Source organism: Salvia splendens, chromosome 10 (assembly GCF_004379255.2).
Source record: "Salvia splendens isolate huo1 chromosome 10, SspV2, whole genome shotgun sequence".
Lineage (NCBI taxonomy): Eukaryota > Viridiplantae > Streptophyta > Magnoliopsida > Lamiales > Lamiaceae > Salvia > Salvia splendens.
Window position 1 is genome coordinate 2,606,367 of NC_056041.1, and position 15,162 is coordinate 2,621,528.

At 44.1% G+C, this 15,162-nt stretch overlaps 1 protein-coding gene across 3 annotated transcripts; it reads left to right on the top strand.

Annotated features, from left to right (window-relative positions):
* The first annotated feature begins 9,982 nt into the window (after positions 1 to 9,982).
* On the top strand, positions 9,983 to 12,571 carry LOC121753393 (FCS-Like Zinc finger 10-like). Of its 3 annotated transcripts, none has more exons than XM_042148685.1 (3): positions 9,983 to 10,178; positions 10,978 to 12,009; positions 12,111 to 12,571. In XM_042148685.1, exons 2-3 carry the CDS (start codon positions 11,027 to 11,029, stop codon positions 12,211 to 12,213), a joined length of 1,086 nt encoding a protein of 361 aa, XP_042004619.1. In that variant the 5' UTR covers positions 9,983 to 10,178; positions 10,978 to 11,026; the 3' UTR covers positions 12,214 to 12,571. The 3 variants fall into 3 exon arrangements, with proteins under 3 accessions (XP_042004619.1, XP_042004616.1, XP_042004617.1); XM_042148682.1 differs by having other exon boundaries at positions 9,985 to 10,178; positions 10,978 to 12,015; XM_042148683.1 differs by lacking the exon at positions 9,983 to 10,178 and having other exon boundaries at positions 10,193 to 12,015.
* Positions 12,572 to 15,162: the final 2,591 nt, after the last annotated feature.

Here is a 15,162-nt window from a genome sequence, read left to right on the forward strand (position 1 = left end):
TTTAAGATTCTGCATGACATATTTGAAAACATAAAAAATTAATTAACAAAATAGTAGTGAAACCTATATGACGGACTTTAGAGCGTCCCACTGCAGGTGAAAGAGTAGGAGGATAGAATGGTGATGTGGCGGAGCATAGAGCGCCCTAAAAGGCGGACTATATAGGGCGCCCCATTGTGATGCTCTAATAAATTATAAAATTATAATTTGAACTTCTAGTGATCCATTACCTCCAAATCTTCAAAACACTTAATCACCCAATTATATAACACAAATCACCCCAAAAATGAAATCAGAAGGAGAAAATAAAATAAATATCTATTTAAATCTCACATGTGCCCCTCAAATATAAGATGAAAACAAATTTATTGGAATACAAATAGGATATGGCGTACACGTCTTTAGGTTGGAACCTTTTTTTTTAGTACATCAACTATTTCAAATTATCAAATTTGGTCGGCAACATTTTATAATATATTTTAAGGTAACAAACGTGATTAGATGGTTTGAAATGGAGTGGTAATAATAAAGGAAACGTCGGTTTTTTTTCCTGCATTAAAATGTACGAGGCATTAATACGAGTTGATTAGCTGTGAATAGGAGACACGTAATAATCATTAAATTGGGTAAATCTCAACATACATGTAATTAATACGGTTTTCGCTCGAGTCACAGATTTTTAGCTTTATGATTGATTAAAAATTAAATTTGAACTGCTGATATTTTAAGATATGATTATCAAGATCCTGTATCTAATTATAATATTCTAAAAAAGGTGCATATTCATATATTAGCACTACTATATCGCTAGAGAAGATATAAAGAATAATATGGAGTACAAAACAGTGAAAAACACATTCAATGAGTATTAGGCTTGGTATAATAATGGTGGAAATGTCATCATATATACTCCATGTATACATACTAATCATAAATAAATATGAGTATTGATGGGGTACGGACTAAACAAGCCCAATAGCAGTGACGGCCCATCAGCCCAAAGCCCAAGGAAGAGTATCAGTTCGGCATTACCAAAGAGTTCGGCCCCAGCCTACAGCTCGGTAAAAGCCGACCAATCAAGCTCCACTCTCAGATCGGCAAAAGCTGCTCGGCAATAGTTCAGCAGTTCGGTCTCAGTATTCGACCGAACTGGAAGATAGTCAACTCATGCAGGATCACATGCAGGATAGTGGACCAAGCACAGAGATAGTGGACTCATGCAGGATCTCATGCAGGATAGTGGACCCATGCAGGATCTCCATGACCTCCACGACATTCACAACCATCATTAGTGGTGATGCAAGCCACGATCTTAGTTCAATGTATAAATAGAACTCAGATCAGATAAAGAAAGGTTAAGTTCTCTAGAGATCAAATATCAAATAGCAAGTCTGTATTGTAAGCTGTAGAAAACAGATCAAGCAATACAACTCTGCCCTCTTTTCTTCCCGTGGACGTAGATTTACCTCAGTAAATCGAACCACGTAAATCTCTGTGTCGTGATCTGCATTTTCCTGCATTCATCACCATCAAAAATTCGCCCAACCATCACTGGCGCCGTCTGTGGGAAACAGAGAACCAAATTTGTGATAAAGCGAATTTTTGACCCTTTTTCCACCCCAAAAAAAAAATGCATACCAGATCACATACTACCCGTAATACCGTTCGTGAAAACCATGAGGAAGCTAGTCCAGCCCGCAGGTCCGGAAAACAGCCTCGGGAGACATCTACTTCCAGTTTTCACGATGAAGGAACAAGCCGCTCAAAAGGTCCACACACCGAGTCTTCCCAGCAGCCTGATTTGAATGAGGCTGTCAAGCTGTTTTTGGCTGAGAAGCAGGATGAGTTCTTAGCCTTCCTGCAAAAGAGCCAAGAACCGAAGACGAAAACGGTGGATTCTCCTTCCTCATCCAGACATGAAAGTCACTACCGCAGTAGTGCCGTGTCTTCCAGGAAGAAGAATCCTCAACCCCGACATGTTCCTGTTCCTCCTCGGTACCGGAATCACAGGAGATCACCATCTCCTCCATACCGAAGAGATGTCGGGTTCGCCATGTACGGAGCATTGAAGACTCCGTTCTCGGACGATATCACCCGAACTCCCCTTCCACAGAACTACCGAACTCCGTCGATGACTTATGACGGGTTGGTGAATCCTCATGACTTCCTGGGACGCTATCAGTATAACATGGCGAACCAGGGTCTCAATGAGGTCCACATGTGCAAGCTGTTTCCCGAGTTGCTTATCGGGAACGCAAGAAGGTGGTTCGATAGCCTCCCCCAAGGCAGCATTAGATCTTACCGAGATCTAATGGATGCTTTCCACAGGAGGTTCTTTCAGAAAGCGGAAGCCCGAATCACTTCGGCTCAGCTGCTTTCTATACGTCAAGGTCGCGACGAAAAGATCAGCGACTTTATGACGAGATTCCACAAGGAATGCCTACAAGTAGATGATCTCAATGATCTACTTGTCATTTCGGCATTCCAAAATGGAATCCTGCCCGGAGCTCTCTACAGAAAGCTCGTGGAATGCAGTCCGCAAACAGCTCAACAGATGTGGGACATTGCGGACCAGTTCTCCCGTGCCGATGAGGCAGACCGTCGCAAACGGTCTTTAGACAGCTCATCCCGAGGAGACAGGAGGAAGCCCGATCACAGCGATCAGGGACAAACTCGCCGAACTCCTTTTGGCGATCAGGGACATCCTCGCCGAACTCCTTTTGAAAGGATTCAAAGGACTCCGGTGCAAGACCGATTGGGGCCACGTCTCAATTCTGAGAAGCCGCCCGCTCAGTTCGTACCATTGAACAAGTCAAGAGCGGAAATTTTCGAACTGCATTCCGATATGTTCGAAAAACCAAAGCGGATGACGAAATCGGCCGCGCGTCGACCTCAGGATCAATATTGCTCCTTCCATCAAGACCACGGTCACGATACCGACGAGTGCCGACATTTGGCTGCAGGTATTGATGCTCTTGTGAAAGCAGGGACATTAAAAAAATACCAAAGCAAGCAGCCGAAAAAGAACAAAAAGCAGAGAGGTGCGAACTGCGCTCCTCAGGATCCGAAAAGGCAACAGGATCCCGAAGACGATGACGAGCAGCAATATGATGGAGTAATCCTGACTATTGATGCTCTCCCTGCCGGGAAGACTAAATCGTCCCTGAAGTCAGAGCGCAGAGGCTTCAATCGAGAGGAGCCAACGCATAAAAGGCTGAAGCAGGACGAAGTGATTACATTTTCAGATGCAGATCCCGTCCCGGCCATCTCTCCTCATCAAGACGCTATTGTCATCCAAGCCGGAGTGGCAAACAAACTGATCCACAGAGTGTTTGTGGATACAGGAGCGTCAGTCAGCATTCTTTTTAAAGAATGTTTCGATAAACTAGAAGTGGATCCAGCTCGGCTTAGTCCGGCACCACTTCCTCTGAAAAGTTTCGCCCAGGAGGACACCCGCCCTGAAGGTATTATCAGCCTTCCGATCACGGTGGGAAAAGCGCCTACAAGCTCCAGTACGATGATCGAGTTCTTTGTGGTAAAAGCTCGGTCTCCGTACAACATCATCCTGGGAAGAGACTGGCTCAACGCAGTTCGGGCCGTTTGCTCTACTTATCATCTCACCATCAAGCTCCCCACTAAAGGGGGGATAGCGGTCATCCGAGGTGATCAAAAGAGAGCAAAAGAGTGTCTGCAGATTGCGCTTAAAAGTGCCGAGCAATCAGATCGGCATCATCAAGCATAGCAATCACAACAGCTGGAGTCAGAGGCAAGCGAAATGACCGAAGTCACACCAGAGCCGAACTCAATGACCGTTCAGTTATACGAAGATGATCCATCCAGAATGGTCAAGATCGGTTTCGCGGGAACGCCTCTACTCCGGGAAAAGACCATCCAGCTCCTCAAGGAGTACAAAGATGTCTTTGCATGGTCTCCGTTGGACATGACCGGAGTGCCCTCTGAGGTAATCACTCATCGGTTAAATATTGATCCATCAGTCCGGCCCATAAAACAGAAGCAAAGACTCTTTGCGGCAGAAAGAAATCAAGTCATCCATGACGAAGTCCGCCAATTACTGAAAGCGGATGTATTATTCGAGGTGAAATATCCCTCTTGGGTGGCCAATCCTGTGATGATCAAGAAAAAAGAAGGAGGATGGCGGATGTGCATAGATTTTACCGATCTAAACAAGCACTGTCCTAAAGATTGCTATCCCCTTCCGAACATAGACAAAAAAGTAGAAGCTTTGATCGGCTTCGAAATTTTCTGTTTTCTTGATTTATACAAAGGCTACCACCAAGTCTTAATGGATGAGAATGATGCTCCAAAAACGGCTTTCATTACTGACTTCGGCATCTTTGCTTATAAAAAGATGCCGTTCGGTTTAAAGAATGCCGGAGCCACATATCAAAGGATGGTAGATAAGCTTTTTCGGCATTTGATCGGAAAGGAGGTTGAAGTGTATGTTGACGACATAGTCGTTAAAAGCAGAAGCACTTCGGAGTACGAAGACAATCTCAAGTCCACTCTCGACGTGCTCCGAAAAGCCAACCTCAAACTCAATCCCCAAAAATGTACCTTTTTGGTAGATTCGGGAAAGTTTCTAGGTTGTTGGGTTTCAAAGGAATGACTCAAGGCAAATCCGCTAAAAGTTCAAGTTGTTCAGAACATGGCAATGCCGAAGTCCATACATGATGTGCAAAGGCTAACTGGATGTCTAGCCGCACTGAATAGATTCCTTTCCCAAGCAGCCGAAAAGCAAATGCCATTCTTCAAAGTGTTAAAGAAGGCACCAAAGTTTGAGTGGGGAGTCGAGCAGAAAAAGGCTTTTGACGAGCTCAAAAGTTATTTAGCCGAGCTTCCTATTCTCTCTGCTCCAACAGATGCTGAAGTGATATTCTTATACTTAGCGGCATCAGATCAGACCATTAGCGCGGTGCTTGTACGAGAAGAAGGCCTAAAGCAGCTTCCCATCTACTTTACAAGCCGAGCATTAAGAGGTCCAGAAACAAGGTATCAACCTCTGGAAAAAATTGCTCTGGCATTAGTAAATGCAGCAAGGAGACTGCGGCCATATTTCTATGCTCACAAGGTATGCGTCTTAACCGATCTTCCACTTCGGCAAGTTTTGACCAAGCCAGAAGCATCAGGCAGAATCGCCAAATGGGCCATAGAGTTGGGAGAACACTCAATCGAATACCTACCTCGGAAAGCCATCAAGGGACAAGCCTTGGCAGATTTTCTTGCAGAAGCAAAGTTCGATCAAGCAATCCCTGTCATTGCCGAACAGAAAAATTCTACCAATGCCGAACTAGCACAGCCCCTGGAATCCGAAGTAGAGCCACCGGACTGCTGGAGCGGATTCGTAGATGGAGCTTCGAATAAAACGGGAAGTGGAGCTGGTATTTTACTTATCGCTCCCGACGGACACGAGGTAACTTACTCACTTCGGTTCTTATTCCCAACTACTAATAATGAAGCCGAATACGAAGCTCTCCTTGCCGGACTTAAGCTAGCGCAAAGTCTATTTATCAAGTCTCTCAAAATCCATTGTGATTCACAAGTCGTAGTGAATCACATGTTGGGTACAAGTGAAGCCCGTGATGAGAGGATGAGGAAATATTGGGACAAAGCGCAAAGCATTAGCCGAAGTTTCTCTTATTTTCGGATAATCCGCGCGATAAAACTCGCCGAATTAGGACAAGGGAAAGTCCGATCCAAGCGATAAAACTCGCCAAATTAGGACACAAGCTTAGTCTGGTCAAAGAAATTTACTTCATAAGACCAAAGACGAGTCCGGTCAAAGAAGTTTATTTCATAAGACCGAGGACTAAGTCCGGTCAAAGAAGTTTACTTCATAAGACCAAAGACGAGTCCGGTCAAAGAAGCTTACTTCATAAGACCGAGGACGAGTCCGGTCAAAGAAGTTTACTTCATAAGACCGAGGACGAGCACGATGAAATTTTTTTCGCTGAGCTGTAAATACGCAGTGATAGAAGCGAAATGAAGATTTCATTTATTAAAACTTGTTCGGCATACAATTCTGCTGTCCTACGAGAAGGCGTTACGCCATTACAAAGGACTATTCTACTGTCCCTGGTTGCTAAAGTTGAGCCATCTATTCACAAAATCCTCGTGAAGCCGAGTTCGGGCGTTCTCGGCAGCTGAAGAATAAGCAGGTCGACGAGATGCTCTAATCGACCTACCGCTTCTTCCCTGAGCCCGGGAAGCTCTAGCACCTCGGCGGCGAAGAGTCTCTTCACGAAGCATTTGTTGATCTTGCTCACTCATAATCACAGCTCCTCTACGAACTTCAGTCCGTCCTTGTCTTGACGTTTCCGGTTGCTCCTGAGTCCGTTCTCGTCTTGGCGTTTCCGGCTGTTCCTGAGTTCGTTGCTGACTTGGAGTAAGGTTTTGAGCAAGTGAATCAGGGGTTTGAGCTGGAGTATGACCATCTGTTAGCGGGAAATGCCTAAGGAATCTCTCGATTGAGGGACGCCGGGAAAGAATGATGTCGTACCGAGAAGCCCAGCGCCGCAATGATTTCACGACTTGTTGGCAAGCCGAGCTCTCCAGCGCATTGTTCCTCCGGAGTACATGATATTCCTCCCACAGTTCGTCAACTCGTTCCTGAACTTCAGAGATGGTCATTCCCCCGCGCCTGCAGATGAAATCCTCATACGCAGTCCTCTCAACGACGGCAGTGTTCAGCTCGGCCTCCAGATCTTTCTTTTCGGACTCTAAGTCCTTATTGTCGGCCTCCAGCTTCACTAAACAAGCCAAGAGTTCGTCATTCTTCATCTGGTCAGCTATGGCTTTTTTCTCAGCTTCGTCTAAAGCGGAAGAGTACAGCCGCTTCCAGTGAAGTACCTCCAGCTCCTTAAGAGTTCAGAATATAGAGCAGCTATGTCAGTTCGGCATTTCAGATTACTGAGCAGGTAGTAAACCACAACAGGAGTAAAAGAGAGTACGAAAGGCTATACGAAGACACAAGAGCAGAAAGAAGAATTTTTTCATTCATAAGAAAAATTTTTTTCTACACAAGGGCTTCAAGGCCGTTTTACAAGAAGGAAGAAACTAAACTAAGAGAAGGGAGACGAAATCATACTCCGCCAGCTTCGTCTCCGCCTTCTCGGTGAGGTTCAGCTTCCTTCTCCTTGTCTGCTTCAGCTTCAGCCTCGGCCTCCCTGCTCTCCCCAGCCTGCTCGGCGCCACCGTAGCCGATCTGCTGCGCCTCCTGCTCGGCCTGCTCATCGCCGGTCTGCCGCTCATGCTGCTCGGTCTCACCCTCTCCATGGAAAATTGGAGCGGGTGAAACTGACCCTATGGAGGCAAAGATAGCCTCCATGTTCTCATCGCGGTCAGCTCGGCAACTACGAACTTGGTCTGCAGAAAGCAGGACCGAGGACGAAGCAAGCTCCTCAAGCACCGGCAGACTCTGAAGCCGAGCTGCTATCTCTCGGCCGTACAGCGGCAGGATGACTTCGGGACCCTGCTCGGCTTTATCGGTCATCAGTTTCAGCAGATCACCGACAAAGGCCGAAAATTGGTTGCTCAGAAAGAGTTTCTCCGCGAAAGCACGGAGAGCCTCTCCTTGGGCAACCACGGCGGCAGCATCCCTCCGTTTCGTCTGCTCTCGCTGGATGACGAGCTGGTTTTTGGCAAATTGAGCTTCATCCTGGGCCGAAATCCTAGCAGCTCTGGCTTTCTCAAAGTTTGCCTCAGCCTGCTCGGCCCGGTGACAAGCAGCCGCCAACTTCCTCTGCATCTCAGCATAGTCGTTGGACGCTTTGGAGAGTTCGACGGCGACGAGCTTGGAGAGCATATCGTTCCTCTGAAAATGGAAAAAGCAAAAAGTCAACAGAGGGGCCACAAAAAATACAGGAAAAAAGCAAGGCCAGAAAATCAAGAAGAGAATTCACCTCGGCGAAGTCCGTGGGCCATAAAAAGGGCTCACAGATATGTTCCGAAGGAGGCGCCAAGACCACGTCTTTCTCTGGCGCTCTCGGGGGCTTCTGGGTCTTCCCCTTCCTACTTGCCGAAGTCGACTCCGGCTTCTTTGGATCCGAAGAGGTCTTCTGCCTCTTCGGATTCTTCTCGGCATCAGACGCCGAGCTGGTGGTTTTCGGCCTCTCCGGCTCCTTGGACTCAGAGGATTGGCGACTGAGCTTATTTAGCATGTTCACTGCCGAAAAGCAAGGAAACAAGGTTAGTTTTCGCCGCTAAAGCAGTAAAGCATAAAAAAGAAATCCTCACCCTCAGTTTCTTCGTCCGAAGACGAGATATTGAACACGAGGTCGCCCTTGACGAGCTCAGTTTCCGAGTACTGTTTCCTAATCATAGGAATCTTATTGAGCTCGCCCTCGAGCTCGGCCAACGGTTCTAACCGAGGATGAGGAATCACGGACTTCGGCCCTCTCCAGGGAAAGCCCGGAGCCGCTGTCCTATTATAAAAAAAGAAGCGGTTTTGCCATTTCGGCCATTTGGTTTTGCAGAAGGCCCTAAAAGGCTGTAAAGGGATCAAGTAAAACCAAGATCCCTTCCTCTTAAACTGGAAAAAATTAAGGATTGCCCTCAGAGACAGATCCTTATCTAGCCTACGCATTTCGGCAGCAAAGGCCGATAAGTGCCTCCAAGAATTCGGAGTCACCTGACCTAAAGGGAGTTGAAAGAAATCAAGAAGCTCTACAAAAGGTGGGGGAAGAGGGAAACGAAGCCCGCATTCTAAGCAGGCTTCGTAAACGGTGGCATAACCCTCCGGCGGCTCGTTAGCCCTATGATCGTCGTCGGGAACCACCGCCTTCCCCCTGGGAAGAAGATATTTTTCGTATATGGATATCACAGTATCCTTACTCAAGACGCTGTGAAAATACTCTACGGTCTTCTCCCCAGATTCTTTCCGGCTAGAAGACCCCTTACCCCTTTTCCTACCGCTACCTGACTCAGAAGAAGAAGAAGAAGACATAGTTCTTACTCTTCGAAAGTCTGAAGAAATTCTGAAAAAATTCTTGAAAGCGGAAGAAAATTTTTACGCGAAGGAGATAAGAGTACAGAAGAAGCTATAGCAAAAGTATTCAAATGATGAGGAAGGGACATATTTATCAGATTCGGAGAAAATTTCAAAATCATCGCACCGTTTCGAATCCCACCTTTTCAGGATTCAACGGCCGGATTTTACTGTCGCATTTAATGCAGTCAAATGCAGTCACGCGCAAGGCACGTCCCCTGACGTCAGCCTCCCCCGTACCTTTATCAAAATGCCGAAGTGACTCGCTTCGCCGAAGTGATTCACTTCGCTTTTCGGGGGGGGTAGTGATGGGGTACGGACTAAACAAGCCCAATAGCAGTGACGGCCCATCAGCCCAAAGCCCAAGGAAGAGTATCAGTTCGGCATTACCAAAGAGTTCGGCCCCAGCCTACAGCTCGGTAAAAGCCGACCAATCAAGCTCCACTCTCAGATCGGCAAAAGCTGCTCGGCAATAGTTCAGCAGTTCGGTCTCAGTATTCGACCGAACTGGAAGATAGTCAACTCATGCAGGATCACATGCAGGATAGTGGACCAAGCACAGAGATAGTGGACTCATGCAGGATCTCATGCAGGATAGTGGACCCATGCAGGATCTCCATGACCTCCACGACATTTACAACCATCATTAGTGGTGATGCAAGCCACGATCTTAGTTCAATGTATAAATAGAACTCAGATCAGATAAAGAAAGGTTAAGTTCTCTAGAGATCAAATATCAAATAGCAAGTCTGTATTGTAAGCTGTAGAAAACAGATCAAACAATACAACTCTGCCCTCTTTTCTTCCCGTGGACGTAGATTTACCTCAGTAAATCGAACCACGTAAATCTCTGTGTCGTGATCTGCATTTTCCTGCATTCATCACCATCAAAAATTCGCCCAACCATCAAGTATTGCCCTGTGCGAAATAACAGGTGAGAGCAAAAAGAGAAATAGTGTGGACTATGGAGAAAGAGTATTAGAGAAGCTCACTGCTCTTTAATTTTGATTCTAGAGAGAGAGTGAGAGTGAGAGTACTGTACAAGGTTCACAACACACACACACACACACACTACAAGGATAAAGACAGGAGAAGGGTCTCCATTTATCCTTCACTGCATTGGGGTTTTTTCCTCCATCTCACCAAATCTCATTTCTCAGAGTTTCGCGACAAGGTGGGATTTTTTCCCCCATTCTATTGTTTTGATCACTTGTAATTTTTTTCAGCCTGCATTAATATAGTACAAAAAAATTGATTGTTGTTTGTTGAGAAAGTCATCAAGTAATTATCTCTAGACTGTTTTCTTCTAGTTCATTGCTTTAATTAGGGCAGTTTATTGGGCTGAATCAATGGATTTCTGAGTTTGGTTGTGTCGAATTCAACATCTACTGATTCTACAGCCACAATAATTCCTTTTCTGAGGTGAATTTATCACGAGGTTTTTAGATGTAGATTAATGTTAGGTGTGTTGATATGAGTAAAAAATGTTATACATTTTGATGCACTTTTTTTTGCCCTTTTTGCTACCAACATTTGGATTCATTTTCTTTCTTTGACTCCTCATTACTGTATCTGAGTATCAAGTTGACTGTTTCTCCTTTTTTCTGAATTATTTCTCACTAATTGTCAGACTTAGTATTTTCTGGGTGAACTTTTGATTATTTTTAATTCACATCAATACATCATTGTTCTATTTGATTCTTAAAAGATCCATTATCTTGAGCTAAAGTCTATTTAAATTCCTTTATTTTTTAGTTTTGATTTTAAACAATTGTGCCGATTGATTGGTAATTTAAACTGAGTTAGGGTTGTTGTCTTCTTGCCATTATTATTTGTTTGTTGGGTTGATTCTACAATGCAGCTTTTGATTATCATATTATAATTTCCTGTTGTATTTCTGTATTGGTTCAATCCTGCATTTATTCATTCGAGGATGGACTAATTTGGGATGGATTCTTGAAATGTGGATACAGGGAGTTGGTCATTTGGTGCATTTGGGAGGTCTAATTTTTCTTTACAAAAATGCTGAGGAAGAGAACTAGATCACAGCAAAAGGTTCAAAACATGAATAATACATTAGTTGATTCTACATCGGAGTCGTATTTTCCCTCTGATGGATCAAATCAAAAGCACAAAGATACCTCCCTTTTGAAGGTTCCTGGCTTGTTTGTGGGATTCAATGCTAAGACCTCAGATTCTGATGCAGTAAGAAGCCCCACATCGACGTTAGATTTTAGGATTTTTTCGAGTTTAGGCAATCCCTTTAGGTGTCTAAGAGCACAGAACGAGGGCCACCACAAGAGCTGGGACTGTACCAAAGTAGGTCTAAGCATTATAGATTCCCTCGATCATGAGCTTAATCAGAGTGTTGCTCAATCATCTGATAATAAGAATATTCTTTTCGGGCGACAAATGAGTGTTAGAAGTCCAACCTTTTGTAGTTCTTTGGAGGCACCTAAGTCACTGCCTAAAGATGTTGCTATTTTTACTAAGCCAGCCAATGCCCAGAAGCGCGATTCTGATGTTGTGTTTGAGATTGGGGAGGTCCCGTTCAAGCAGGAGGAGGCTCCTGGAAGAATCCGTGCTCGTTCAGTGGATTCTGGAAGGTATGGATCTCACCTGACAGATTTCAGAAACCTCAAGTCCAAGCTTGGGTCCGGCAGCTTTGGTGCTGAGAACTCTGTTCGTTCGGAGTCTGGAGGGGTTGGCATGAGCCCTAAATTAGGCAACCTAAGTGGGGAGAGGCTGAGTCAGGCTGGTCCACTGGGAAATAGTTTTATTAGTTCCATTCCCGCTAGTGAGATTGAGCTGTCTGAGGATTATACCTGTGTTAGAACTCACGGCCCCAACCCTAAGGTTACACATATCTTTGGTGACTGCATTTTAGAATGTCACAATGATTCTTTGAAGAACAGCGAAGACGTTCTTCCTCCTTATCCATCCGAGGATTTCTTGAAATTCTGTTTTTCTTGCAAGAAGAGGTTGGATGGTGAAGATATCTTCATGTATAGGTTAACCAGCCTCAACATTCCTTACCATCTTTGCGTTTCTTGTTGGTAATATCTGCATTGCATGATTTTGATGAACCACATGATGTTTTGTGCAGAGGCGAGAAGGCGTTTTGCAGCTCAGCTTGCCGCTCACAGGAGATGGAGATCGATGAGGAGGTGGAGGAAACCAACAACCACTCGTCTGAAAACCTCCTCTAGCAGCGGCTTGTTCGTGTGGAAACACTGTGGCCATGAATGATTAAACTGCAGCGCAGGTGCTCTCGTCCGTATCTGTAACTTAGAGCTGTTTCTGTATTTGTTTGCGGCCTTGGATGATCATCGAGCGCGTGTGGCCTCGTGCTGGATCGTGTTTAATCTCTCATGGTGATGGTATTTGTTTTGTGCAAGAAACAGTTTTGGACTTGGAATTTTTCTGAAATAGGAGAAGAAAAGCTGTATTTTGGTGATGTTGTAAAGGGTAGTAGCCCTGTGTGGCTCCCCCAATTTTATCACCTGCCTGATGAATTTTGAATCCATATAAATGGCTTTTCTGACCATAAATTTTGAATTTTAAAAACTGTGATGTTTTTATATTGAATTTGTGAACTCTTCTGCACTTAAATACACTTTCGGCTAGCAACCAATGACGTATTTTGGAATTTTGGGTGGAGTTAGCTGCTACATGGAGTAGAATTACTACTATAGGAGTAGATTTTAAAGATAAATATAGTACTATAAGTACTATTTCTTATTTAAAACAATCATTTTCCTGTATGTCATGGATGTTAGATGGAATTATTTACTGTAGTTGAGATGGTTTTTTTTGGCAAAAAATTTAAAAATTTGATGTTCAAAACTAAATTTCGGTAAGGGTTTTGCATTCATTATGTCGATCCAATTACAATTAATTATAAAATAATAGAATATGTTCACTAATTTTTTTTAACTCGCTTCCTTCATGTGTTTTTTAAAGCTCTGGCTCGAATAAAAGTAAAATTCTTAACAAAAGTGGACTAAAATAAGGAAGAAATGTTGGCTAGGCGATGCGTGTGGTCACCCCTCTCTCATCTCCAACAATATTTTATCTGTGTTTCGCCATCATCATCATTCAATCCAAACAATTCTTCTCAAACATTATTTCGGTCTCCTGTATTAGTACTATTTACTGCTAGCAATACAGTTTACTAGACTAGGAGCATATGAAATATAACCACTTGTTTAAATGACGTAAATAAGGTTGGTACAACTCATAACTCTTACATTATTACTCCTTCCGTCCCGCTTAAGATGATACATTTTCATTTTTAATTTGTCCCAACAAAAGATGACGCATTTACTTTTTTGAAAACATTCTCTCTCCAATTAATACACCAAATCATTTTTTCTCACTTCTATTAAAATATTTATATTTCTTTCACTCTCTATTTTAATAATTACACTCACATTTTCTCTCTCCAATTAAACATTTGAAACAATAACTCATAAAATCTCGTGCCGTCCAAGAAATGTGTCATCTTAGCTGGAGCGGAGGGAGTACATGTTACTTATAGAATTCTTGACCAAGAGCTTGACTCGAATTATCAGAATTTACCTTCTTGCCCATGGGCGGATCTAGCATGGTTGAAGGTGGGGCAAATCCCCTCCTCACTCCTTCTTCACCTCTATACATTTATTGCAAATTTTTGAATATATACATAAACTTATACCAATTGCCCCTTTTAAAATATATAAAAAATATCCTATATTATAATTTTGCCCCTCTTACAATGAAATCCTGGCTCCGCCCCTGTTCTTGCCCCTCAAGTTGCACTATTTTGGTATTTGGTAGTCTCCTAGAATTAGTTCGAGCAATTAATGGAGTATAGTTTAATCATGCAGTGGAATTCTATCTCGTGGATATAATCATATAAGTTGGGTGTAAGAACATCCACAATGGGACGCCCGATGCGTGCCATCATCCACGGGAGCCATCGTCCGTCCGCCCCATTGTGGGTGTCCGCCATCGTCCGCGCCTTACGCCCACGCCCGATGCATCGTCCGCGCCTTACGCCCACGCCCGATGCATCGTCAGCGCCATTGTGGGCTCGGCGGACGATGGGCGCGGAAGATAGGCCATCGTCCGCGCCATCGGGTGCCCCATTGCGGGATCGGCGGACGATGGTCGCGGACGATGCCACACGTTTTTGATTTTTTTCTATTTAAACCTCGTTTCTCATTCACTTGTTCATACGAACATCTCGAGTTTCTCGTTTCGCTCCTCTCTCACATTTCTACCTATCTCACATACCAAAATGAACCACGACGATTACACCACTAGTTCTAGCTCCTCGGAGTAGGGTAGTTAGCACTCGGAGACCTCAGCAGCCTTAGATGCAGCCGTTGAAGAGGCCATGGAGGAATGCTTACTCGAACTGTAGCGCGAGGAGGCGGCGGAGCAGATCCGCAGGCCTATTCGACGTCGGACATCTGTCCGACGCGACCACGCGACAGCTCACCAACGTCTGGTTGAAGACTATTTTGCCGATCAACCACGGTGGGGACCGACTGTTTTTCGCCGGCGGTTTAGAAGAAGTGTGCAACTCATGAACGGCATAATTGAAGAAGTGTGGGCCCGTAACCGCCGTCGTTGAGTTTGCGTATTTTTTTTTATTCGTATTGTAATGCATTAATTTTTATATATGAAATGAAGTTTTTTCCCAATTTTTTGTTATTTAAATATTCAAATAAAATAAAATGCATAGGGCGCGCCATAGGGTGCCCCATTGCAGGTGGGAGGGTAGGAGGATAAAACTGCTGACGTGGCACGCCTTAGGGCGCTCCATTGTGGATGCTCTAATATAGGAAGGCGTGGGCAGGGAAATAAATGAGTAACTAATTCGATGAATTGGCTCATACTTCACCCGTACACAAAATAATGTCATATTTTGTTATTTTAAAATATCCACTCTTTAATGTAGTACTACCATTTCTAGAGTAACTTTTATTTTTTTCTTTTGGGACACATGAACCACACTCTACTAAATCATTATAAAAATGAAATTCATATTCCAATAACTTTTCTTCAATTTCATTCACATTTCTTAAAATCTTCACTGAGGTAGAACTTTAAATCGTGGACAGGGGATGTGTATATGTCTATTTTGACTCACCAACTCATTTTTTACTGTT